Source organism: Lacerta agilis, chromosome 2 (genome assembly GCF_009819535.1).
Source record: "Lacerta agilis isolate rLacAgi1 chromosome 2, rLacAgi1.pri, whole genome shotgun sequence".
Lineage (NCBI taxonomy): Eukaryota > Metazoa > Chordata > Lepidosauria > Squamata > Lacertidae > Lacerta > Lacerta agilis.
Genome location: NC_046313.1, coordinates 106618266 through 106646232, shown reverse-complemented (window position 1 = coordinate 106646232; position 27967 = coordinate 106618266). Strand labels below are relative to the sequence as shown.

Genomic DNA, 27967 nt, shown 5'->3' with positions numbered 1-27967 from the left:
CTCACCCTCTAGAATCCCAGTGGCTTTCCAGAGAAGCTCTCGAGGGTCTTCCTGGCTCCCCCTGCTGAGAATTCCCGAGGACCCCCAAGCTCCACTCCCAATGAGCTCTGGGCTGGCGGCCCCATCCCTTCCACCCACCCCAGAGGACCCCCCTCCTCCGGCCCGCGGCACCCGCCTCCCGCGGCCCTTCCTCCGCAGCCTCCGGACGCTCTTCGAGATCCTGGATGACCAGCGGAGCGGGACCGTCCACGTCTCGGAAATCGAGAGCCGCTGGGGCCGCGGGGGCTGCGGGGTGAGCCCCCCGGGGGACAACGAGAGGTGCCAGCTCCCTCGCGGTGTGCTCCAGGCCTTGCAGCAAGTGGCAGAGCCTTGCGGAGGGTATTTAAGTTTCCCCCGCCTGGTGGCCGGGCTGAGAATCGCCCTCCTCCAGGCCGAAGAAGAAGAGGAGAAGGTCGAGAAAGCTGGAGAGTCAGGCGCTGGAGTCGGCGGGCAGGCCGGGGATGGGCAGAACTCAACTTCGCAGTCGATGAAGAACTTGAGTCGGATACGTAAGTGAGAGAGGAGGAGGCCAGGAGGCCTGGGCTTGGGGTCAGGGGTGTTGCTGTGGGGCTGGAGGACAAAACCAGGATTCCTGAATAGTGGGGACTGAGGTGCTTTTATTCTTGGGAAAGAGATTACGGCAGGAGAGAGAAACCTCAGGACAGGAGTAGTAAGCCAACATGGTGCCCGTCAGATGTTTTGGACTACAACTCCCATCAGTCCCAGGGAGCACGGACGATGGGAGTTGTAGTCCAAAAATCCGGTGAGCACCACATTGTCTGCTTTAGATTCCTGGGTCATCTGGGAATGTGTGTGCCAGTAGCTTTGAGGAGGTGGTGGAGGGGAGCCAGGCCTTCTGATGTCTCACTGGGGCTCGGTTTAATGAATTGATTACCAGGGGACAATTAATTAAATTGGACTTAGACTTGCTAGTCTGCACCTTTCTGCTATGCTCCTGTTTCTGTTCTTGGGGGGTGTCCTGCAGAATTGGGGAAGGGCAGAGGGCTTTGCAGGTTTAATCCCTCTCCAGGTAGGGTTGCTGGAAAAAGTTGCCCAAATGCTGCTGTCATTTGTTCTGTGCGGAGAGCGTGCACAACGATGAGCTCGGTGGTCTGACTATGCCCCTATAATCAACGTGGGATGTAGGGGACCTGGGTGGTCCTCCTCTGGCTGCTGCAGAAGAGAGTGGAGTGCCATTTGGCCCCTTCCAAGTTGCTGGGTCTACAAGGGCTTAAGCGACAAGCTGGAAAGCTGGTTACTGGGATGGAACAGGATGGGAAGGAGGTCAAGCAATGAAGAAAGTTGTTAAGGGAATCCAGCGTCTGATCCAGGGGTCTGTTCACATTACCCCCTTAGAGCACAGTGAAGTTGCTGGAGGTTTTTTTGGGCTGCATTTCACAGCTCTTCTCGGCCGCTCACATCGGCACAATGTACTTTCCTTATGCAGAAGTGTTCCCATCTTGGGCTAGGGACGAATTAGGACTGCAATCAGAACAGGACACATTTTGGATAACGTCCTGTGTTGGGGGATTGAAAGCCCAGCATTGGAAATGCAGTGAGTAGCCTACACAGTGAACAGGAGTGTGAATACAGGTTTTGTAACGCACACACACACACACCAGCAAGGCAGGAGACCTTCCCTGTTTGTTGAGTTTGTTCTCTCATTGCCAGCTGACCGGATCAGCTTGATGTGCAGAAGTCAAGAGGTGGTGCTTTTCGATGGCATGGAGATCAGCCATAACACTTTCTAATGTTTCCCTAAGGAGTATCTGTGTCAGCCTTTTGCAGCAAAAAAACAACAAAGCGCCTTGCGTTTACCCTTTTTAAATGCTAACAAGTTTATTGTGGCATGAGTTTCTGCGGACTGCGGTCCACTTCATCAGACGTATGAGAGTGTCCATTAAATAGCACAGGAGCTTTAAAAGCCTTTTAAAAGACTCGGGTTGAGAGAGATATAGCAGTGTGCTGGCTAGCACAATGGAATCCCATGACACTCCCTGTGTGCCGCTGGACAAGTCCCCACCTCCCCGCCTGATCTACCTTGCAGGGTTGTTGTAAGGGTAAGAGTGGGAGAAGAATTACCGTATTTTCCGCCATATAAGACGACCGGGCATATAAGACGACCCCCAACTTTTCCAGTTAAAATATAGAGTTTGAGATATACTCGGCCGAAGATTCTCCACCCGGCGTATAAGACGACCCCCGACTTTTGCGAAGATTTTCCTGGATTAAAAAGTAGTCTTACACACCAGAATATACAGTATGTGTGCCGCCATGAGATTCTTGGAAGAAAGCATTTTGTTTCCCACACATGCTGATCAATTGTGTTGGGAGGGGGGAATCGAAGTCAGACTGACACCCTCTCCTCTGCTCCTATACTAGTAGTTCTTCTTCTTCTTCTTCTTCTTCTTCCTCCTCCTCCTCCTCCTCCTCCTCCTCCTCCTCCTCCTCCTCCTCCTCCTCTATTATAAGTGTCTTTCACCCTGAGGTCCCAAGCCAACGTAAAGCATCAAAACGCAATATTAAAAACACTTTAAAACAACTTGCTACCATACAAAGACCTGCAGGGCATAGGGCGGTATCCAAATTTAATTAAGCAATTAATTAATAAGAGGGGTCCAAAAAAAGAACCCCATACACCTCAGGTGTCAAAAGCCAAGGGAAAAGAAGTGTCTTTATTTCGCTTATTTGAGGCACACGAGAGTCAGAAAGGAGCAAATAGTACAGCTCTCTTGAGACAGTACCCTACGTTCTCCTACAAATGGACCTTGAGCATGTTTGGAGGTTCTAGCAGGGGAGCGCAGCTATCGTATACCCTTGACCGAAGAACGGGACACTCCTCCTATCTGGGATGGTCGTCCTCTTCCACCGAGCGCGCAGCTTCGGGAGGGACGCACATGGAGCGGCGAGGGAGGAAGGGGACACCCGCCCAGCCAGCCAGGTCAGCCGAATCAACCCTGGCGATCAATGGGGTGACAGATGTCGCAGCCAGATCGCCCTCACATCCCGATTCAGCTCGTTTTATTGGTTATATATGGTTTTTATCAGTATCTGTAATATGTGTCTTTTTGATGCAATGGCCTGTAGGCTATGCAAATAAAGTTTGTTGTTGTTGTTGTTGTTGTTGTTGTTGTTGCTGTTGTTGTTGTTGTTGTGACAGTACCATTTTGGACCCTGTGGGTGGGGCTGGGGACATTGTCCTCTTCAAATTCCCCACATTTGTGCATTTTTCTTTGTTTATGAGAAAAAACTCAATAAATATTATTATTTTTTTAAAAAAATCAAATGCCCCACATTCAAAGCTCTCCCCAATAGAGAGAGCAAGCATGAGAACGCTGCCCCAAACCTATTCACTTGGACCTGTCGTTAGCTTTCTTTCTTTCTTTTACAAGCGTTAAGTGTTTGTTGTGAAGTCCAGGTAACAAGCTCACCTCCTCCCGCCTGTCGCCACGTAAGATGCAAGTTCTGCCTCTCAATTTGGGGCTGCAGACCCTGCGGCCCTCCGGCCCTTGCCACACTACATCTCCCATCAACCCCAGCCATGATGGTTAGGGGGTGACGAAGAGCCATCGTTCAGCAACACCTGGGTCCGTCCCCCCCAGATTCACTCTAGACTTGCAACGCTTCTTTTTAGGAGCCATCGGTGGGGCTGGGCCGGCCCAGCTCTCTCCTCTTGGCTTGCGTGGATTTGATTTCTAGAGGGGTGCTAGGCAAACTGCAGGTTGCAGAGGTTTGGGGGCAGCTGCTGTTTTTTGCGGCACGGCAACAGAAGGATGTGTTTGTGCGTGTCTTTGGGGCGGTGTGATCAGGAGGAACAGGGTGAGAAGAGAAATAAACACAGCAAGGGTGAGAGGGAAGGTGGGGGGGTGAGAGGGAAGGTGGGGGGTCACCTCTGCTTTTCCTCCTCTGCAAACACGCTCTTTCTCTCTCTCTTCTGCCTCTGCGCCCCTGGCGAGCCTGCGGCAACTCAGCCACAGCACCATACGGCCAAGGGTTTAGCGCTGCTGATCCTGTCTCCCCAGCCATAGAGACGACCAATCCTCTTACCCGGCTGCTCTGATCCACCCCCTCCCACCCCCCAGCTCCCCAGTAAGGCGCTTTTGTTAATGGGCCACGCATTGGACAGCCCCAGAGGCTGGAGTTGAGGAGTGGGAGTGGGATTAGACTTCATAAATAACCTGCCTGCCCACCCCCACATTTCTCCCCTGGCCTGCCCCCCCCCCGGTGACATGTGCCATTCATCCTTCGGTTTCTCTGTTAGGCATGCCAGGATTCAAAGAAGATAGGTCCCCCGCTTGAAACCTGGCAGAGCTGCTGCCAGTCAGTGTGGGAAATACTGAGTTAGATGGACTAGGGGTCTGACTCCGCGTCAAGTATTATTGCTGCTGGCCTGTCTGTCTGTCTCGAGAGACAGCGGAGGAGCGTGCTCTGTGCTGTGTCGTGTGCATTTGGGCAAGTGCATTTCCTCAGCTCGTGTGTTTCTGTCTCGCCTGCGGCTGTCTCCGCAAAGCAAGCTGGGTGTATTTGGGTCGATTTGCCTGTGGTTAGTTCTCTCTCTGCACTCACGGCCCCAGAGTTGTGGTCAGGGCCGGATTTAGGCTTGATGAGGCCCTAAGCTACTGAAGGTAATGGGGCCCTTTATATGTCCATCTGTCCTTTGTCAACAACAAATTGTTGCTGTTTTTTGTGCCATATGGTAATTTATGGACCTAACAGGTATCTAATGCCATTTGCACATATTGCCATACAACCAGTCCATGCAGAATGTAGGCACCCTATATATAGAAATGAGCAAACCAGTGATATTTTAGAGAACAGGCCAGCAGGCGGGGCCCATTACTTACACGGCATAGGAGCCTACACAACACAAAACACTTTTGCCTATGTACAGTGGGGGGGGGGAGTATTTGATCCCCGGGCCATTCCATGAAAAATGAGCCTGATAAGAATGCTAGATGAGCACTGGACTTTGGTGAGGAAAATTCCAAACGTGCAGTCTAACCATTTTTTTAAAAGCTAAAGACAAAAGAAGTTTATTTTATGGACCTTCTTTTCAAAAGTCCACCCACGTAGTCTTCACAGAAGTGTTCAAATTAAAAGTTTTCTGATGATTGTCCCACCCGTGACAGCATTTTTTCCTGAATTTTGTATCATTAAATTTCTTAAACTTAATTCCTGATTGCATAGTTGTAACCAAAAAACATTGATTTAAACAGATATGCTGAGTTTATCATTGAGTCACCCCCCAACTCACAGAGTTTTTCCATAAATCAAACTTATCTCAAGCTCCATGTCCTTTTTTTGTCCCACCCGTGACAACACTTTTAACATTTAATAAAATTGTCAAAAATATCCATAAAAATAATAAAACATTAGTAAAATGTTCAGTATCTTATTAAGAACATAGTTTAAATTTTGGTTGTTAGTTTTTATGTATATTTACATTGTTAAACATGTTTGAATACCCAAAAACATGGTCAAAGTGTCCCACCCGTGACAATGGAATGGCCCCCCGGGGTGCTAAATTTGCCCGTTTGCCCTCTGATGAAGTACAGGAAGATGAGCCCTGCTGAATCCAGCGAAATATCCACCTTGTCAAAGGGCAAAGGGCTGTAACCATGAAATTGGTGGGGGGGTTTCTTGGGGAGGGCAGGAAAGTTTCCCTGAGAGGGGTCATCAGACCCCTGGGTTGGGGATGAGCCCCCTCTTTGTGAAAGGCTTGCTGACATGAAGAAAGTGAGCAGGTGAAACTCCAGATTAGGAGAAGCATCATCTGGTCCTTTTCTGTAGGGGAGTAGGGCAACGTTCTGGGGTTCACATGCCAATGGTGGGTGGGGCCAGAGGGGAAAGTGGGTGGAGCAACAGATGCGAATTTTACCTTTGTACGGCAGGCTAGTTTCTGCACACAGACATCTCCGTTCTCTATCCAGGCGGACGAGACGCATTGTCCGAGTTCAAGGACACATTCCAGCCAAGCAAAAGCACTTGATGAGGGTGGGAGAGCAAGGCTGGTCAAGGGGTGTGGACTGGGAAGAGGGTGTGTGGCTTGGGAAGAGTCTCAAGGTCCATTTGGTGAGGCCTAGAAGGATGAGAAGCTCATGAGAAGAGAAGACTCCCTAGAAAAGACCCTGATGTTGGGAAAGATGGAGGGCACAAGGAGAAGGGGACGACAGAGGATGAGATGGTTGGACAGTGTTCTTGAAGCGACTGGCATGAGTTTGGCCAAACTGCGAGAGGCAGTGAAGGATAGGCGTGCCTGGCGTGCTCTGGTCCATGGGGTCACGAAGAGTCGGACACGACTGAACAACAACAACAACAGAAGGATGCATTTGGCCCCCAATCATGCACAGCATGGTTGTCACTTTCAAAGGAGGGCTGGAGGGCACATGTGCCTTTAAGACAGGTGTCAGCAAACCTACCGGACCTTGGGCTAGTGCCTCCCGAGCTAATCATGCGGCGGGCCGGAGGGTGATGGAGCGCGCGCCCATACGCGTGCGCACACGCTATTTCAGGCACACTTCCAGGTTGGAGGAACACTGGAAATAGCTTGTGCGCATGCACACGGGCCTCCTCTGACCCGGAAGTGCACCGTAAATGACACTTGTGCATGCGCACAAGCTTATTCCGGTGCTCCTCTGACCCGGAAGTGGGCAGCCGTGCCACGCCACGCTGGTAAGAGCGGGCAGCGGGGTTTGCCGCGGGCCGGATAATTGAGTCCCTTGGGCCATATCTGGCCCGTGGGCTGTAGTTTGGAGACCTCTGCTTTAAGATTTCTACAGAAGTTCAAGTTGCCCACTCTAAATACAGCTGTTGGAATGAGAAGTAGTTTATGAAATGAATGTTCTGGGCCATTGTACAAGCTAGCAAATGATAGAGCCGGCCCGGCCCACAGACACACAGTTGCTTTTCTGTATTAAAGGGCAACTTGCTTTTGCTTTGGCAAGCGTCAGTTTATCTTGGCGTGAGTTTGGAGGGGGGTGGGGAGGGCAGGCCTTCTCCTTGCATTAACTTGATCCTGGTGGGAGATTCCCAAATGCATGCCAGGATGAATGAGCAGGGAAGAAGAAAAGACAATGGGGGTCTTCAGAGCCAAGTAAGTGGGAGTGGGAAGTTAGCACCGGGATAGGTAACAGGATTCTATAGGTTGGGAATGAAAGGCCCCTGGATCCATTGCCGATTGACAGTTGATATCCCAGCTGCTGTCTGCAGCGGCGTAGGGGAGAGTTTGGCAGCTCCCAGTGCCTGGCGCTGGGCCACGGGCATCCCTCCATCTGCTGAGTTGGCCGGGAACTGCCTTATTGTCTGGGCGGCTGCCACTCAATCTGTAGCTGCCGACTGGCACCATACATCCCGTGAACTGTGGATCTTGTGCATCAGCTGAGCTCTGAGCAGAGCTTTGCCCGGTCAGATTCTCCCCCTTCCCTTGCCTCTTTTTTTGCTTCCTCGCTGCCATGTAACGGCTCAGACTGTTTGCTCCTCCTCAGGCAGTTTTCCTACGTGACTCTGGTTGAACCTGCAGAGATGGAAGCGGTGTGGGTGCTTTAGGAATACATTTTGGGGCCGGTGTAAGGAATCCACGCGACGGGGTGAGCTCCCGTTGCTCGGTCCCTGCTCCTGCCAACCTAGCAGTTCGAAAGCACGTCAAAGTGCAAGTAGATAAATAGGTACCACTCCGGCGGGAAGGTAAACGGCGTTTCCGTGCGCTGCTCTGGTTTCGCCAGAAGCGGCTTAGTCATGCTGGCCACATGACCCAGAAGCTGTACACCGGCTCCTCGGCCAGTAAAGTGAGATGAGCGCCACAACCCCAGAGTCGTTCGCGACTGGACCTAACGGTCAGGGGTCCCTTTACCTTTAAGGATTAGCATTAGTGCTAGGGAATTCCCCAAACTCCTTCCCCCATGCACCCCCAAATCTGCTCTGTAGGGTTAGGAGAAATGTTTTTTTGGGGCGGGGGATGCAGAGGGAGGAGATGGGGAAGGAGAAATCCTTGCGCTGATGGAAAAAGGTAAAGTGAGGGAACTGCTTTTCGCAGTGAGGGAACTGCTAGAAGGCCCAGGCGCTGGATCTCAGTGTCCGGGCTAAATGATGGGGGTGGAGACGCTTCTTCAGGGACAGTGGTACCTCAGGTTACAGACACTTCAGGTTACAGACTCCGCCAACCCAGGAATAGTACCTCAGGTTAAGAACTTTGCTTCAGGATGAGAACAGAAATCGCACAGCAGCGGCGCAGCAGCAGCAGCAGGAGACCCCATTAGCTAAAGTGGTACCTCAGGTTGAGAACGGCCCTCCAGAACGAATTAAGTTCTTAACCCGAGGTACCACAGGACCGAGGCCGTTTAGGAATGCCCTCTGCCTGGTACCCTGGAGAGCCACTCAGTGTTGACAATATTGAGCTGCATGGACCAATGCTCTGACTCAGTTAGAAGACTGCTTCCTGTGTCCCTAATGGCTGCTTTTTCCACCCTGGCACGACAACATGTTCCTGCCACAACTCCCCTCTGACACATCGACAGAAGAAGCCAGGCCTTCTCTGCACCTGGTCACCCTTGAAGCAGCAGGAACAGCAAACCCTGGAGGATAGGATATCGGGACGCAGGGGGGGGAGGGGCGCTTGGGTCCTTCATTTGCGTTTTGTTTTTGTTTTTTTTACGACGAGCGCTTTGTTCCTCATTAATTCTGTCCCTGGGAAGTCAGCCGGGGCAATCAATCCCACTGGACTGGACCTCCGCCAGCCTGGGCTCAGTTAATCAATGAGCCCCTGTAATTAGTGGCTCTAATTAAAGCAACTGGGATGTGGCAAAGAGAGAGAAGTCCATTTCAGAAGGGGAGTGAACCACATCGAAAGGCAAATAGGGGCCTCCCCCTCCCCCTTTTTAAATAGTTGCAACCCTGTGCCTTTAAGAGCATACTGACATTAAGGCTGTCAGGCAGGTGGAGGTTCACTTGTGGCTCCTTTCCGGGGAAAGGCTCATGTGTGAAGGAGGCCACTGGAAGAACAGGGAGTAAGGGACAGGGAACAGGATGGCAACTGTATTGCCAAGGCCTTAAGGACCACAGAACTGCCCTGAATCCATGGGGAGACATTTTCCCCATCCCAATTCCTCCCCCATTCTCTCTGTTGTTTTCTGGGCATCAACTTAAGGCGCTGGTTTTTCCACGTAAGGGTGCTTCCAGACAACCTGCCTATTGAGCATTTATTTAACAAAACAGTTTATAAATTGCTTCACTGTAAGAAGGTAAGATGAACCGTGCTCGGTTGCATCAGGGCCGTGGCCCACCTAAGTCCTACATCCTGTTCTCACAGGGAAAAAACATGAAATGGGATGCATGTGGCGCTGTGGTCTAAACCACCGAGCCTCTTGGCCTTGCCGATCAGAAGGTCGGTGGTTCGAATCCCTGCAACGGGGTGAGCTCCCGTTGCTCTGTCCCAGCTCCTGCCAACCTAGCAGTTCGAAAGCACGGCAGTGCAAGTAGATAAATAGGTATCGCTGCAGCAGGAAGGTAAACAGCATTTCCATGTGGTGTAGTGGTTAAGAGCGGTAGACTCGTAATCTGGGGAACCGGGTTCGTGTCTCCACTCCTCCACATGCAGCTGCTGGGTGACCTTGGGCTAGTCACACTTCTCTGAAGTCTCTCAGCCCCACTCACCTCACAGAGTGTTTGTTGTGGGGGAGGAAGGGAAAGGAGAATGTGAGCCGCTTTGAGACTCCTTCGGGTAGTGATAAAGCGGGATATCAAATCCAAACTCTTCTCTTCTTCTTCTTCTGGTCTCCGTCACGGTGTCCTGTTGTGCCAGAAGTGGTTTAGTCCTGCTGGCCACATGACCCAGAAAGCTGTCTGTGGACAAACGCCAGCTCCCTTGGCCTGAAAGCGAGATGAGCGCCTCACCCCATAGTCGCTTTTGACCAGAATTAACCATCCAAAGGTCCTTTTACCTCACAGGGATCACTCAGATGCTTGGGTGGGGGGAGCCTGCAAGCGTACCTGAGTGCAGCAGCGATCTCCCCACTTGTGATTCCTCAGCAACTGGTATTCAAGGGCATATTGTTTCTGGCAGTGCCACCATGGCTAGCAGCCCCTAATATCCTTAGCCACCATGAATTTGTCCTAATCTTCTTTCAGAGCTATCCAAATTGTTGGCCATCACTTCCTCCTGTGGCTGTGAGTTCCATAGCTGAACGATGCTCTCCGTCACCAGTGTGGTGTAGTGGTTAAGAGCGGTAGACTCATTATCTGGGGAACCGGGTTCGCGTCTCCACTCCTCCACATGCAGCTGCTGGGTGACCTTGGGCTAGTCACACTTCTTTGAAGTCTCTCAGCCCCACTCACCTCACAGAGTGTTTGTTGTGGGGGAGTTACAGGTGGGTAGCCGTGTTGGTCTGCCATAGTCAAAACAAAATAAAAATTTCTTTCCAGTAGAACCTTAGAGAACAACTAAGTTTGTTCTTGGTATGAGCTTTCGTGTGCATGCACACTTCTTCAGATACGATGTTGTGGGGGAGGAAGGGAAAGGAGAATGTTAGCCGCTTTGAGACTCCTTCGGGTAGTGATAAAGCGGGATATCAAATCCAAACTCTTCTTCTTTTTCTTCCTTTTATCTGCCCTGAACCTTCCAACGTTCAGTTTCATTGGATGTTCACGAGTTCTCATGTCGAGAGCGAAGGGGGGGGGAACTGTCAGTGCTGCAATTCCCAGAATTCCCCGGGAGGAGGGAATGATTGTTAAAGCACTCTGGGAACTGTAGCTCTGGGAGAGGAATAGCGAGGTCTCCTAACAACTGCCAGCACCCTTAATGAACTACATCTCCCAGAATTCTTCATGGGAAGCCGTGGTGGTTGAAAGCTTTAAATGGTGTGACAGCCGCCAATATGGGGCGGTGTTCCTACGAGGATTATATTGTGGCACGAAAAACCTGCACGAGGGAGCAGTACAAAGTCCACTGTAAACAGCAGGATCCTCAAAAGTTTATCAGATCAAACGACAACAAACAAACCTGTAAGTTCCTTCCTTAGTCCCTTCTTTTGAAAATATGTTTATGGCCTAATGAATCTCTTTCTCCAGGAGAATCCGATGGGAAAGGAGTCACACGGTCCCGTAGCATCAACAGTTCCCTCTGTCAAGCTGGGAGACGCCGGAGTATCCGACTTCCGAAGGAACCGCGGAGACACACCATTTCCAATGCCTTGGAATATGATATGGTGAGAAGTCCAGACAACCTGGTCACTGAGCCTCCTTTTCTGATTTGTTTACGGGGAGGTGAGACTGTTAGCAACTCAGCAACTCAGCATTTTGGCTGTAATCTACTTTATCTATATATATAAAATGCAAGTGTCTCTGCGTCCAGTCCGTGTGTCTCTGGGTTTGCGCTACTGCGCATGTGCCCCAGGGACACAGGGATTGGATGGAGAGAGATCGGGCCGCGAGCAGCGTCGGCAGTTGAAGCGGGGCGGTTGAATCGGAACGCCGGCGCTGCAGAGGACGAGGGGAGGCCAAGAAGGCCGGCCACGCTGCTGCTGCCGCCGCTACAACAAGAGCCCCGAGGCCTAGTGGCCCGGGAGCGGCCCAGGGCAGCCCGCCCCCTCCCCTCTCTTCTCCACCTCACCGCACACCACCCCCTTGCCACGGACGCCCTCCGACAGCACCCGGCCGCGGCGCCTCACGCTCTTTTCCCTCTCTCTCCATGAGAGAAACACTCACCGGCCAGGCGTCGGCGGAGGCGCGGCGCAACCGGCCAACAGCGACGGACGCCACTGCGCAGGCACCAGGGGCTTCCACAACAGCTCCCCCATCGCCCTCCCGCGTCGCCGCCGATCGAACGGCCGCCGAGCGGCCCGATCCCGGGACTCCCACTGCTCTCTAGGCCCAGCAGGAGGCCCCAACAACAAGCGGGCCTGGAATCAGCCTGGAACATTTCAGGGCCTGGAACATTTAAAATAATTAGTGCATTTGAGAAGGGGCAGAATGCACAGAATATTAGCCAGCTGCTATTTGTGTGGGCAGGGGGACTCGAGGGACAGAATATTTTTTTCTTATTGTGACTATTATACATGGGTGTAGTGAAGTGGGGACAGGGAGGGGCAGCTGCCCCCCAATAAATAAAAATCAATAAAAATACATAGCAAACTATGGTCCTGCCCCCAACAATAGGCCTGCCCCCCTAACAAAAATAATGGCTACGCTCCCATTGTTTACTCCTGAGTAAGCATGCATGTTTACCACATATGTTCTAGCGCCCATTATTTTAATGGGCTTAAACCACTAGTTTACATATAAACACACATGGAGCACTGCAACATGGCTCCCTCTCTCTCTAGCATCAGGCAGCAAAGAGAAAGAACAAAGGACAATAGTCCCACTTCACGGAACACAGTAACACAAACATCTTGTCTCTGTCACTTCCCATTCTGTGGAATCAAAACATACACCGTCATGTGATAGGCAACAATCCAATCCAACAGAGACGACATCAGAACGAGTTGTTAAGTGCATCTTCCCATCCCTATCTTTGTTGGAAAATGTCCGACCTTGGGTCATTCCAATCCACTATTAGCTGTGCAACTTAAATGTGATTAAAAGCCCAGCCAACGGTCTGCAAACATCCTAAGCGTCATTTTTAGCCAGGCATTCCACACGCCACACCTTTGTGTGCAAACGGAAAACAATGTCTTTTTTCCCTCTTCTTTTTTTCCCCAGCCACAGGAGGATTATTCAAGCCTCAAGAAATACAAACCAGCATTGTTAATTAATTTAAAAAACCTGCCTTCAGGCTGCAATTGTCCTTTGAGGTCGCTGGGTCCAAGGTTGTGTTTATGTCCCATGTGGACCTCAAAAATTATAGTTCTGCGGGGCAGCCAGATAGGATTGAAGCACTCCAAAACTATTATTGCCTGCGTTCTCCCCGCAGGAGATCGTGAGGATGAAACCGAGCTGAGAATTAAGGGCGTGAAAAGACCAGGGGTGGCTTAATCAGTACAAATGTCATTGTACGGTCTCAGACCCGACAAAAGCAAATTGAAATCATGAAATCCTACCATTTCTGGCATGCACCGACTTAAAACCCATGGTACTTATATGAACTAAGTACAGGAACAATCCAAGATGCAGTGAAACTAACTGAAATTCTTAAGGAGTCTTTGCATCAGAAAAGAGAAATCCAGCAACGGTTTCTGTGACTTGTTTTGTGTCAACAAAGTAATTGTGTCAACCCCAAAAGTAGGCCAAATACCCCCCTGCCGGCCATTTTGTCCCTATTCAAAATTGCCCCCCATTGCTTTTCTCTCTCCCCACCCCTTCCATTGCCACTCCCCTCACCCCACGGAAGTTAATGCTGAAAGGAGATAAGACGGACAAGGCCAGGTTGGAAAGGAGTGCAGTTCATATTTGATTTTTAAGTGTGCGTTTGTTTGTATTAATGCACATATTGTCTAGCCTCCACACAGCTTATGCTGTTTGTTGTTTCCAGGGTGCCGGTTGGACCTGAAAGGTATGATTGCCGAAGGTTGCTTCCTGTTTAAAAAAAGCATTCACTCTGATGTATTCGCCTTCTCTGATCTGCTCTGTCTGCCTTCTGCGGGGAAGGGCTGCCCTCCCTCTGTAATGAGCTTTGTAAACCCCCGTCTGCAGCTGCCTGCTACATATTTCAATGCAGGCCCGCTTTGGCACTGAAGTGGCTTCCAGGCACTCGGTTTTTATCAAGCATTTATCCTGATTTGCTCGCACAGAGTTTGCAGGGAGGACAGACGACACCAGCTGTTTACGGAGTATTCATTGTAGTTCGTTTGTGGGCAGGTTAGAACACGTTGGGGGACGCGGGTGGTGCTGTGGTCTAAAACACTGAGCCTAGGGCTTGCCGATCAGAAGGTGGGCGGTTTGAATCCCCGCGACGGGGTGAGCTCCCGTTGTTCGGTCCCTGCTCCTGCCCACCTAGCAGTTCAAAAGCACATCAATGCAAGTAGATAAATAGGTACCGCTCCGGCGGAAAGGTAAACGGCGTTTCCATGCGCTGCTCTGGTTCGCCACAAGCGGCTTAGTCATGCTGGCCACATGACCCAGAAGCTGTACGCCGGCTCCCTCGGCCAGTAAAGCGAGATGAGCGCTGCAACCCCAGAGTCATTCACATCTGGACCTAATGGTCAGGGGTCCCTTTACCTTTAGAATACGTTACCTCAAGCGTTACCACACGCTTTCCAGTTTACATTACTTCCCTTATTGCAAACAGGTCTAATTTTGGGGTTGGGTGCTCGGGGGAAGTGGAGTTGTTGCCAGTGTGGTGTAGTGGTTAAGAGTGGTAGACTCGTAATCTGGGGAACCGGGTTTGTGTCTCCACTCCTCCACATGCAGCTGCTGGGTGACCTTGGGCTAGTCACACTTCTCTGAAGTCTCTCAGCCCCACTCACCTCACAGAGTGTTTGTTGTGGGGGAGGCAGGGAAAGGAGAATGTTAGCCGCTTTGAGACTCCTTCGGGTAGTGATAAAGCGGGATATCAAATCCAAACTCTTCTTCGTTTTCTTCTTCTGTAGTTGAGAGTCCTGGACTAGATGACCCTCGGGGTCCCTTCTAACTCTACGGTTCTATGGTACTGTAATCGTGCAAACCGAATTTGCTGGCCTGGGATTGAAATCCACCTTCGGAAATCGCTATAGCCTTGGAAGCACCCGAAATTAAAAAGCCAATCTAAGACACCTTCGGCCAGGGCCAGCTGGAACCCCAAAAAGTTGAGGATACGGTTTCGAACGAGGCCTTTCCCTCATGTTGCAATAGTTAGTTGGCAAAGCAGTGCGCTCTGCTCACCTCTCTTTGCTACCCAAGCGCATTCAGCCAGCTGGAAAGGCTGGGATTATGGCCACCATTGTCCAGGGCAACTGAGGCTTTAAAGCATATCCCACAATGCACTTGGGGGAAAGTGCTGATTTCAGCCAAATGGGGAGTTGAGGGGGGTAGATTCCGGACACTGTTGCTTTGCCCCCGGGGCAGAGGAGGGGTCTGAGGGGAAGAGGGGGAAGCAGAGGAGAAGGCCAAGGCGAGAGACGGCGAGGGGTCAGCAGCGGAGGAGAGCAGGCAGCGCAAATCCATTTGAAGAAAAGAAAAGAACGCGAATGTGAAAGACCGGGCGGGCGGGCGGCAGAAAAGGGCGAGGAAAGGTGGAAGGAAGGAAGGAAGGAAGGGAGGAAGGAAGGGTGTGGATGAGTGAATGAGGAGAAGGTTGCCGGAGGGGTGTGCGAGAGAGAAGAGGGCGTCTGAAAGGGGTGAGAGCTGAGGGGTGGGAGAGGGAAGCCGCTGTGGAGGAAGGTCGTGACAGGATTTTTGAGAAGAGGGTGTGACAGGGGAGCGAAAAGTGCCTTAGAGGAAAGAGGACCGGCTGAAAGGAGAGTCCAATGTGAGAGGAGGAATGAGGAAAGGCGCAGAGAAACATTCCTGAAGGAATTGGGGGCTGGGGGCTGGTGTGTTGTTTTAGTATTTGGCTGCTGCCGGCGGAGCTTTCCGAGACGACACTGGCCTGGGAGCAGGTGGATCGAGACTTGTGGGGTGAGGAGAAGGGGCCACCCAGGGTCAGAGTGTGACTTTTCCCCTCCTCAAGCAAGGGCGTCACTGAGGGGACCTCGCTGCCCTGCTGGGATGCCAGGGTGGCCCCCTTCCCTCCTGCTCTGGGCGTTGCTGCCTCCCGGCCCCCACTGCGCCATGATGGCAGTCCAGAGAGGCTACACCATCCTCATCGTGCCGCTGGGCACGGCCCTGAGCAGCCTGGAGGCCCTGCGCTTCTTCTTCTGGGTGAGTCTCTCTGCGGCTCAGGTAGTGGGGACCACGACGACACACACAAATCTCCACACATCTTTCTTCTGGCCTCCCTTAGACCTTACCTCCTCCCCAAACACCCAGTGTTTTCAAGTTCTAAAAAGGAATTTGTAGAACCCTAGAAATGAGGAAATGCCTTGTTCCTCATCCCTCAAGAGGATGGTGTTCTGTGGGTAGCAGGGTCTTCTCCACGGTGGCACCTTGCCTTTGGGATTCCTCCCACTAGAAACTCCATCGAAATGCATCTCGGGTTAAGCCTTCTTATTTCTCGTGTTCATTCTTTCGGTATTGCATTGGACGTGCAGTTTAGCAGCCAGTTTTGTCGAAGGGGCTGCTCCGCCCTGTATTCTTGTCGCAAACCGATGTTTCGATACGTTGTGCTGTTTTCATTGGCGGTTTGGAGGTTTGGGGCGTTTCATCTCATAGAGTCATAGAGTTGGAAGGGGCCCCGGGGGATCTAGTCCAACCCCCTGCAATGCAGGGATACGCAGCTGTCCCCTTACGGGGATCGAACCTGCAACTTGGCGTTATCAGCACCACGCTCTGACCAACTGAGCTGGCCCACTTTCTGAGCTGCATCGAGAACTGGCTTTGAAGTGTGGTTTCATATTACATAGAATTTTTATGTCAAAATGCCACTTCTGCGTATCAAAGTGATTGAGCGGGCGTTTATGGGGTAAGGCGATCCAGTAGATAAACTTCTCCCAAGTTGTTAAGGGCTTTACAAACTAATAGGAACACCTTGAAATTGGCCTGGTAGCAAATCAGCAACCAGTGCAGATTTCCTAGCACAGGTGTTACCGGTATATGCTGCTTTTCTGGGTGCCCGGGGGCACCGGTTGGCAATGGGCTCCTGCCCTCCTCCTGCTGCTTTCTCAGGTGCCCTTTCTGGGGAGGTCAGAAGGGTGTCGCTTTGCCCCCTTCCTGCCTCCTCGGCCACCTTGCATCATCTGAGGCCCTTCTTTGTGTGCCTCCTCCACGTGAGGTCCAAAGGCTGGAAACTCAAAAACAGGGCCTTTTCTGTGGTGGCTCCTCATTTGTGGAATGCTCTCCTCAGGGAGATTCATCTGCCTCCTTCATTATATATTTAAGCGCCCTGTAAAGACGTTCCTCTTCAATCAGGTCTTGGGCTGATTAGCATTTTACAGCCTTTTAAATGTGTTTGTGGGAGTGCAGGGTTATTGATTTGTTAACTACAGTGGTACCTCTGGTTGTGAACGCTTCTGGCTGCGCACGCTTCAGGTTACGAGCTCCGCTGACCCGGAAGTAGCTGCTCCTGGAAGTGAACTTTGCCCCTGGATGCGAGCGGAAATTGCGCGCCAGAGGCGCACGCACAGCAGGAGGCACCATTAGTGAAAGCGCACCTCAGTTTGAGAACGGTTTCCGGTTGCAAACAGACCTCCGGAATGGATTAAGTTCGTAACCGGAGGTGCCACTGTATTTATTTGTGCTTTTATCTTGTGTTTTTATCTTGTTGACTGCCCTGAGATCTTTTGATGGAGGGCAATACATAAATCTAATAGATGGTGATGGTGATGATGATGATGATATTGGTGCCTAGGACTGAACTTGAGGCCTTCTGCGTCCAAAGCATGGGTTCTATACCCGTGGAGATACAGCCCTTTGCTACTTTGTGCGGAAATGTCGACACCCCTCTTTGCAAGGTGCCTTCTCCCTTAGATGGAGGTCTTCTGAGCGTTGCAAAGTCTTTCTGTGCCTGCTGAATCATAGAATCATAGAATCATAGAGTTGGAAGAGAGCACAAGGGCCATCCAGTCCAACCCCCTGCCAAGCAGGAAACACCATCAAAGCATTCCTGACAGATGGCTGTCAAGCCTCTGCTTAAAGACCTCCAAAGAAGGAGACTCCACCACACTCCTTGGTAGCAAATTCCACTGCCGGACAGCTCTCACTGTCAGGAAGTTCTTCCTAATGTTTAGGTGGAATCTTCTTTCTTGTAGTTTGAATCCATTGCCCCGTGTCTGCTTCTCTGGAGTAGCAGAAAACAACCTTTCTCCCTCCTCTATATGACATCCTTTGATATACTTGAACATGGCTATCATATCACCCCTTAACCTTCTCTTCTCCAGGCTAAACATACCCATCAAATAAACCCACCCACCCACCCCACAACTCACAAGCTGGAATCCTGACTTTGCCCTCTTGTCTTGCAGCTGAAGCGAATGCAGGAGCTGGAACGGGAACGGGATGCCTTGCTGCAAGGGTTGGAGATGGTTGAGCGTGTGCGCGACTGGTTTCAGCGCCACCTCCTGGAGGCCCAGAGGCGTCAGAAGCACATGGGAACGGAGGCAGTAAGTACCAGGCAGGGCCCGAGGGAGAGCAGATACCACCCCCTAGGCGGCATCTATAGGTGCTAAGCGGGGGCAGAAAATCCCACAAGCAAATCTCGCTTCTCAGGGCAGTAAAGCTGCAATAAATATTAAACACGGTAGATAACAATTGGCAGCCCTTTAATGAGACCCAAAATCAGGTGCCTGAGGCATCTGCCTCACTCTGCTCAAGGTAAGGGCCGGCCTTGTGTGATGGTGGAGTATTTGTGGCATGGCATTCAGTAGGCTGAGATACACATGAGGTTCTGTAGATTTTACATGTCCCCTTTTCAAAGCACATATGTTTAGTTTGAGAATTGTCACACATTTAGGCAGCTCCTCAGAATAAAAGGTAGCAGGGATTAGGAGACTAAATGTCACCTTCAATGTGGAATCTTTGAACTGGTTCACACAACACACTGAGCCAAATCTTGGCTTAGCAAGACCCTCGTTGTCGCTGCCACACTAAGCCGAGCCAAGGTGGTTATTTCAGTTACACATACGCATTTTCACACATGGGCTAAAAGGTCATATATTAATTGCAAACATCCTCATACCTTTTTTCTGTTTTCCTTTTTTTTATTGAAAAACAACTCCTCTTTGAATTGCAATCTTCAGGATACAATTTCTGTACTGAGTTTTGTTTTGCTTTTTCCTGCTGACTGTTGTTCTTGCACAACCGCAGAGCTATTTCCCAGACCCTTACTCCAACCAGAGCTGCCTGCTGTTGGCCAAGATCCAGGAAGTGAACCTGTGCTTGAAAAACCTGCTGGCCTCCCCTGGAAAGGTCAGTGGGGACAGAGGGCCTGGGGTTGGGGCAACTCTGCCCTGGGGGGATGCTGAACAAGCGACTGCCTTGGGAGGGAGGATCGTTCACCTTTCCAGTACAAGGAGGTGGAAGACGAAACAGACAGATCTCACCTGTCAGGTGCAAGTTCACATGAAGAAGCTCCACGGAAGTGAGCAGGAACTGGCTGAATACAGGTCCTTCTCATTTCCATGGGCTTTGCATACGGCAGCTTCCCAGTAGGCTGTATCCAAATGTTAAGCACTGGAAGGAGGGGTTGCCTCCCTCGGACACCAAAATGTGAGCTAAAGCAGAAAAAGAAGGATGTGGTCCATGTTGGAATAAGACTGTTTTGGATGGCTGGCAACATCTGGTGGCACCCCTGACCCCTTTTTTACCTTGCTTGGTCAGGGCACATGCCTCTAAACACATCTGCACAGTGTCGGCCTTTGATCAGAGAACAAGCACTCCTGTGTTTTGTTTTGTTTTGTTTTGTTTTGTATATACCCCGCCCATCTGGCTGGGCCTCGCCAGCCATTCTGGGTGGCTCCCAACAGAATAATTAAAAACACAATAAAACATCAAACATTAAAAACTTCCCTAAACAGGGCTGCCTTCAAATGTCCTCTGAAAGTCAGTTTGTTGTTTATTTCCTTGACATCTGATGGGAGGGCGTTCCACAGGGCGGGCGCCACTACTAAAAAGGCCCTCTGCCTGGTTCCCTGTAACCTCACTTCTCGCAGGGAGGGAACTGCCAGAAGGCCCTCGGAGCTGGACCTCAGTGTCTGGGCTGGACGATCGGGGTGGAGACGTTCCTTCAGGTATACTGGGCCAAGGCCGTTTAGTGCTTTAAAGGTCAGCACCAACACTTTGAATTGTGCTTGGAAACGTACTGGAAGCCAATGTAGGTCTATCTTGTCTGCTTCTTGGATATTGAGTGCTGGATAAAAAAAATTGGGTGGTATGTTGTGTAAGGAAGTTGCGCTCGGATAGTTATGTGGGTTTTCCCTCTCCTCTAGCCTGAAGTCCCACCTCCTGGTTTTGGGGGGCCCCTTTATCCACCGGGAAAGAAGGAGTTTCAGCAGCAAGCTGTCACAGTCCTCAAGGAACAGAACCACCTGCTGATCAAGGTAAGGGAAAAATCCACAGGCTGGTCCCTTTAAATGAAAAGCCAAGATGCACGAAGACAGAGTGGTGGAACTGAGTGGGGCAACACCCATAGGGGGTCCAATGGTCCAGAAGGCAGTTTCTGCACATGTTGTAGAGGGAGGTGAGGGGTAGATGGGGCCAGTGTGGTGTAGTGGTTAAGAGTGGTAGTCTCGTAATCTGGGGAACCGGGTTCGCATCTCCGCTCCTCCACGTGCAGCTGCTGGGTGACCTTGGGCTAGTCACACTTCTCTGAAGTCTCTCAGCCCCACTCACCTCACAGAGTGTTTGTTGTGGGGGAGGAAGGGAAAGGAGAACCGTTAGCCGCTTTGAGACTCCTTCGGGTAGTGATAAAGCGGGATATCAAATCCAAACTCTTCTTCTCCTTCTTCTCATCAACTTGGGAAGGGAGCCCATCTAGGAGAAGAAAAACTCTGGTCTTAAACCTCCGCTGCCTTACAGTTATTCACATTTGTGAGAAAGGCTTTGGGAGTGAACTCCAAGGAACAATCTGTGCCTGCTACTTTGCGGGACGTCTTCAGGACAAGAAAGGGCTAAGGACAGGCATAGGCAAACTTGGCCCTCCAGATGTTTTGGGATTACAATTCCCATCATCCCTGACCACTGGTCCTGTTAGCTAGGGATGATGGGAGTTGTAGTCCCAAACCATCTGAAGGGCCGAGTTTGCCCTACGCCTGGCTAAGGAGTAAACCCTACACAAATCCAGAGTGGAATCCCTAAGGCGGTTAGATGGCACCTTGTACGCCTTCTTCCGGCAACTCCTGCAGCCAAGCTGGTGACAAATGTATTGCTCTGCTTTCCTTTGGACCACATCAGCGAGACCGAGAGGGGGGTCTTGTCATCTGGGCAGCCCACAACCTTCATGCACACAGCTGAGGCTTGCACCCTGGAGAGGTTATTTTGGTGCTGCCAGGGGCGGAGCAAGGGGGCAGGGGGCGGGCCGCCCCGGGTTCCAGGGGAGGGGGCATGCCGCCTTTTCCCCATTCCAGTGGCTTTTTTCAGCGCGAGGGGCGGGCCAGCAAGGAGGGGGCGTCACGCTTGTCGCTGCCATGACACCCCCTTCTCGCTGGCCCGCCCCTCGCGCCGAAAGAAGCGTCCGAAAGGGGAGAAAAAAGGAAAAAAGGAAGTAAAGCGGGCGCTTAAACGCGCCGGCTTTGCTTCCCAATGTGGCAGAATAATGCCTGCTGATGATTCAGGTTCATCATGGGTTAACCTATCACTGCCATGTTAGGTAGGTGTTCCCTGGGAGGCGGAGCTAGTTGGCGTTCAAAAAGGAGGGGGAACAACCGTTGAAAGGCAGTTGGGGGTTTGGCAGTTGGGGTGGAGGGTTAGAGAGAGAGAAAAGGAGAGGTTAGGCTTTGGGGAATGGGAGGAAAGGTCATTACCATTGCTAAAGGGATGCAGGAAATATTATTCCGCAGGCATTATTCCGCCGCCACCCCCCAAGGGAAAAGGGGGGAAGCGCCCGCTATGCTTCCCTTTCCCCCCCCTGCGCAGGCATCCCCAGGGTTGGGGTGTCGCGCTGTGCACGTGCGTCATGACATCATGATGCACGCACACGCCGTGATGCCCCGCCCCCAGGGGTGCCTCTTGGCTTCCCGCCCCGGGCAGCCAAGGGGCTAGAAATGCCCCTGGGTGCTGCTAATGCAGCCGTTTGGCTTCACCCCTGGAGGTCGCACTCCATTGTCTCACGAGACAGGCGGATGCCGACAAGTCAAGCAATAGTGAAAGCCAGGGGCTGCCTCAGGACTCGCCCTTTTAGGAGGCAGACCGAGGCGACCTCCTGAGGTGCAGATTTTGGACACCGTTCAAAGGTGCCCGCCTTGACCCTGCCAGAACTGAGTCCCTGTATTCCTCTCTCATTCTTGAAGTCCAGTGCAACAACATGGCCACCTCGGAGAAAAGAGGCCCTGGTGGTAATGGCGGTTCTGTTCTTGATAACGCTGCTTGTCTGCCTAACAAACAGGAAGTGTCCGAGAAGAGCGACCGCATTGCCCAGCTGGAGCAAGAGAAAGCAGCTCTTTGCAAGCAGCTGAAAGACACCCGCGGCTACAGACTGCCCAGCCACAAAGAGTCCACCTTCATCTGACAGCCAAGGCCACACTCTTGTCGACGGTCAGCAGCACGGCGATGTCCCTTTGTCCCCTCTCACTTCCTTCGACTGGCCATCTTTCAGACAGACCTTTCTTGTGAAGGGGCGTCGCAAACATTTCCTCCTTTGTGCTATTTCAGCTTGTTCCTGCAAGAGGCACTAGAGGAACGCTAGACCTCTAGTCACCCAGCCCTATCTTGAGGGTTCTGCAGCTCAGTCACAGAGCATCGGCTGGGCATGCAGAAGGTCCCAGGTTCAATCCCCGGCATCGCCAAGAAGGGCTGTACATGCCGCCCCCTCCCCGCCTGTCTGAAACCCCAGAGAGCCACTAGCAGGCAGTGTGGGCAATACTGAGTTAGATGGACCAATTGTCTGCATATGTCAACCTCTTTATGTTGCTATTCAGTGGCGAGAGCTAGTGGATATAGGATGGTAGCCGTAATATGTGCATATCCCCTCGGTTTGCATCATTTTCTTGGGAGATACTACAAGACAAGAGGGTTGCTGTTACTATGAAAAGCTTGGAAACAAAGGGCTATTGACATTTGTGGAAAGGAGGAAGTGGGAAGGCAATTGGCCTGTCAGATGGAAGGAGCCATATAGATGTGGAACATTGAGGGCGAGGCTGGAAAGAACTCTGTGCCATTTCCTGGCCCAGGGCTGCCATTCAGAAGTTGGCAGGGTCAGGCGTTGGGCAGGGCCATGAGGCCCCTTGGCTTGCTACACTGAGGAGGTGGACTAGGTGAGGGAGGCCCCCCCACCCCCACCCACAGTGGGTGCCTTGCTCAAAGGCCCCCCCCACAGCCTAGAACCAACCCAGACCCGTTTTTTTTTGCTCCATCAGCACAACCCTAGACGTTTCGCTCCAGCTCGAAGGCTAGAACCTCGTTTTCTTAGCATGAGTTTAGGACTTTATGTTGAGATGCAACATTTCACACTCGGCGGCACAACAGCAGCGATGCAGAAAACATGGCTGTGCTCGGGTCTGGTTCCAAGACATTTTTTCCTGTCTGAGGTGAAGGACAAAATGGCGCCTCCCCTATTCTTTGTTGGCTACAATGGCAGCTGAATCTTCTTTCAGTGCTGGTGACCAGAGAGGACCCTCTGTCACTCCTGAAGGTAGCAGGCTAGAATCGGGAAGCACAGAGCAGGCCCTGCCCTCTTCGTGCCCCCTCAGCAACTACCTCCCCTCTATCAGAGATAAGGCTGGCTCTGCCCAGGAAACCCTGCTCACCAAAATGAATGAGACGCCCCTTTCATTCGGGGCACTTTTGCTATGTGCCATATCCTAAAATTGCTGAACATTGTCCCTCTTATGTCCCCACCCAAATCTTCCTTCAAAAGACGGGACCGTAACTCTCTCCTTGGCTGCCACATTACATAGACCTTGCCTTTTGATAATTGTGCACAGTGGTGCCTTGGTTCTCAAACTTAATCCGTTCCGGAAGTCCGTTCCAAAACCAAGGCGCGCTTTCCCATAGAAAGTAATGCAAAATGGATTAATCCGTTCCAAACAGCAATTTAACATGGATTTTACTATCTAACAAGACCATTGATCCATAAAATGAAAGCAATAAACAATGTACTGCAGTCACACAATCATTCAGTAGCTGAACTGGGTTCCACACAGTCACAAAAACAAAACGAAAAGAGCCGCAAAAACAAAAACGCAAAATAAGTAGCAAAAACAGACAGACCTCAGTATAACACTCAAAATGGAAGCATAATACTCAAAACAGAGCATGTTCAGCTTCCGAAAAAGGTTCTCAAACTGGAACACTTACTTCTGGGTGTGTAGTGTTTGGGTTCCAAGTTGTTTGAGTACCAAGGCGTTTGAGAACCAAGGTACCACTGTATAGCACTCTTAAAGGTAAAGGGACCCCTGACCATTAGGTCCAGTCGTGTCTGACTCTGGGGTTGCAGTGCTCATCCCGCTTTACTGGCCAAGGGAGCCAGCGTACAGCTTCCGGGTCATGTGGCCAGCATGACTAAGCCGCTTCTGGCGAACCAGAGCAGCACATGGAAACGCCGTTTACCTTCCCGCTGGAGCGGTCCCTATTTATCTACTTGCACTTTGACGTGCTTTCGAACTGCCAGGTGGGCAGGAGCTGGGACCGAGCAACGGGAGCTCACCCCATCATGGGGATTCGAACTGCCGACCTTCTGATCAGCAAGCCCTAGGCTCTGTGGTTTAACCCACAGCACCACCCGCGTCCCTTATATAGCACTCTTAGTCTGGTTATATTTCCCTTCTTCGGTGAGGAAGGCCATTGCTATTGTGGAGAGAACCAAAACGAAGAGGTTGTCTGTGGCTGCTTAAGGTGCTCTTTCCGTGGTCTAAATATTAAGCCAACATCGCGCACCAACATTATTATTCTTCCTCCTCTAATTCGACACCATTCCGTTAACTCTACCCGTTTTGTTTTTGAAGAAGTCACTTTCTTATTAAGCTTATTTTTCTCGTGTCAGGACATCCACAGCCATGAAGCCAAGAAAAAACAGGGTGACACACAGCCTTTACTTCTGGTTGCCGTTTGGAAGATGGGAAAGTGGAAGAGCATAGCAAGGCCATAACATAATAAACCCTCCCATTTATAAGATGTTAGGCTAGCAGGTAATGGGAGCAGCTAGGGCATGGGAGCTCAGCATCTGTTTTGCATCCAGAAGGTCCCCGGTTCAATTCCTGGCATCTCCAGGTACGGCTAGGAATGTTCCAGGAACCCTGGAGACCTGCTGCCAGTCAGTGTAGACAGTACCGACCAATGGTCAATCTCTGTTTGCAGCAGCTTGATTTGTTCCTATGAAAAAGACCAATGTGTGACTCCCTAAATATCCACTGCCAGTCAAGGTAAACATGATTGTGCTAGATCTTAAGTCTGACTTGCTGTAGGCAGTCTTCTACATTCCTGTATTGCAGGGAGGGAAATATGAAGCAACCCCCTACATAGGATTTGCCTATAGATATTTGCCAGTCCCTGGCTCCCTTTCGCCCCTCCCCCCTTGCCCAGGCCTCCATTGCTGAATGTGCTGCAGAGGGAGGTTGTTTGTTTCCCCAGCGACATGTGACTGGCTGATTAGATTGTCTGTCTGGAAACTGTAGAAACAGCTCCCTTTCCTTAAGAAGCTGTAGAAATGTGAGTTGAACCCTATTAAAACAGGGCTTTTGCTCTTTGCTTTTCCCCCTTTGCAAAAAAGCTGCACAAATCTGAGCTGATCCTCAAAAAAACAGGGCTTTTAGAGGAGGAAAACCAGGGGGGGGGAATTATTGTTTCCTCCTCTAAAAACGAGGTGCGCCCTATGGAGCGACTGCCAAGAACCAGTCAGTTCTCTAGAATCATAAAACTGGAAGGGACCACGAGGATCATCTGGTCCAACCCCCTGCAATGCAGGAATCCTTCGAACCCACAGCCCAGAGATTAAGGACCTCGTGCTCTACCAATGAAGCTATCCCTCAGGTCTATGTGTGCCCATGTAATCTCTGGCCTCATGTTCAGTATTGGGTCCTTTTGTTAATCCAGGGAAAGCAAAAATTGGGCACGGCTAGTTTTCTACCCTCAACAACTTCCACGAAACTGAAATACACAGGGGTATTTTTTCCCCCACCCAAGCCTATTCAAATGTGTGTCAGGGTGATAAAATGTCTCGGAACAAAGCCATGTGCATTGTGTGTCAGGAGAACATTGTGTGTAAGGGGTGATATGATAGCCATGTTCAAATATATAAAAGGATGTCATATAGAGGAGGGAGAAAGGCTGTTTTCTGCTGCTCCAGAGAAGCGGACATGGAGCAATGGATTCAAACTATAAGAAAGAAGATTCCACCTAAACATTAGGAAGAACTTCCTGACAGTGAGAGCTGTTCGGCAGTGGAATTTGCTGCCAAGGAGTGTGGTGGAGTCTCCTTCTTTGGAGGTCTTTAAGCGGAGGCTTGACAGCCATGTGTCAGGAATGCTTTGATGGTGTTTCCTGCTTGGCAGGGGGTTGGACTGGATGGCCCTTGTGGTCTCTTCCAACTCTTATGATTCTAAGAGAAAGGCACCTGTTTGCTTGCCTGGTTTGGGATTTCCTTGGGAAAAAATACGACGGACACTGTTTGTTAAACCCCAACAGCAAAAACCAATAGATGTCCTAAGTGTTTTTCATTTACAGAACAAAAATGGTAAATGATAAGTGACTGAAATTTGGGGGCAGGGCTTACTCCTGGCACAGGTGACAACAATCAGTAAGGTGCTACTGGAAAGAATTTTCTATTTTGTTTCAACAATCTAGAAGTATGGCGTGCGTCAGCTTCTGTGTAATTTCCAACCAGGGCATAAGCCTGGGTTGGATTTCAACCCCATTTTCAAACCTGGCATTTAGAGCTGGGTATTTAGGATTTTCCTAGTGATCTGAACCACTGGGCTCCAGTTCCTGACTCTACATAAGCTGCCAGGTCCTGCCCACTATAAGGAGGTATTTTTAAAAGCCATTGATTATCTTAATCACTTTCTCACACAGATGCTAACCGCGACCCAAACCTCATAAATCACTGGCTCCCCCTGCTGGCTTGAACAATATAACGCTACTCAAATGTTAGTAATTTATATTCCCTACTCCCCCTTTCGCATCCCCCAATTCTCACACCCCCCCCCCCCTTTTTAAAACAAAACAAACCAACCAAACTTTATTTATTCAAACGTTTGTATAGAAAAGGACTGAAATGTGTGTGATTAAAACATATTTGAATGCACTGGATTATTTTAATTCGGCATCCTAAACTTTCTCCCACATACCCCCCCCTGGGGGGGGGGAGATTCTCAATGCCTGTTGCACATTCCATTATTGAAATAATTCAAGAGAAAAAGAAGCAAGACACCACCATTCTACATTTCAGTTGACACAAAAGTCTATAATTTCCAAATGCTTCTTTTCATCCATTAAACAAATATCTATCTATATACAAAACAGCAACACGAATCTCATACGGCGAAAACTAAAATATCCAGAACTTTGAAAAAATAATTTGCATAAAAATATAGAGAGGACGATTTAGACCCAGTAGGCAAAAATATACAGTTCAAGTTTAACTGAAATGAAGTCTGGAGAGGGGAACGATTCACACAGAGAAGAATCACAGATCTTAAGGCACGTTTAAAGCCAAATTGGTGGAAGACCTGTGGTCGATTCTCCTAACAACTTTTTCTTTACTTCACAGTGGTTGCAGAACAGTTGGTGCTTTCAGCAGGAAAGCCACTATTTCTTTCCTCAACCGAAATATCTGCCATCTCCCCCCCCCCACCCAAAAAAAATTACTGCTTCCTGTATGGAAAGTGAGATGGGCATATTGAGTTTGACCAGGAAAACAGGGGAAAGCTTGATCACCTCCTCTCCCGGCTCAGTCATATTAAGACTGAATTGGCCCATCGAGTCCAGCATCCAGTTCTCACTGCAGCAGCCTGAGGGAACAGGGGTTACAAAGAGAGAGGGAGGGAGGTCATAGCAGGGCCCAAGATGGGAGGAGGAGGCGAGGAAGGCCCACCTGAGCAGTGGAAGGGACCAATTCTGTTCCAGCCAGAATCCCATGCACAGGTTAATCTAGGAATAGGCAACTGGAAATGGATTGGCGAGGCTTGCCAATTCCCAAATGTTTCACAAGAGGAACCCTAAAAGAGTTCTCCAGAAAGCCGGTTGGCCACTCACACAAAAGGAGGAAGTGTGGAGGTCTCGGTTCAACAGTTACTAGATCACGGCTAGACTTCTTAAAAGGTGTCAGAAGATGTTG

General features: G+C 50.6%; 1 protein-coding gene across 1 annotated transcript; it reads left to right on the top strand.

Annotated features, from left to right (window-relative positions):
• Positions 1–100: 100 nt before the first annotated feature.
• Positions 101–22227, top strand: LOC117042393 (suppressor APC domain-containing protein 2-like). Its single transcript, XM_033141938.1, has 6 exons — positions 101–548; positions 11101–11237; positions 18006–18143; positions 18847–18948; positions 19968–20078; positions 22082–22227. The coding sequence occupies exons 1-6, from the start codon at positions 101–103 to the stop codon at positions 22202–22204; spliced, it is 1059 nt and encodes a 352-aa protein (XP_032997829.1). The 3' UTR covers positions 22205–22227.
• The last annotated feature ends 5740 nt before the right edge of the window (positions 22228–27967 follow it).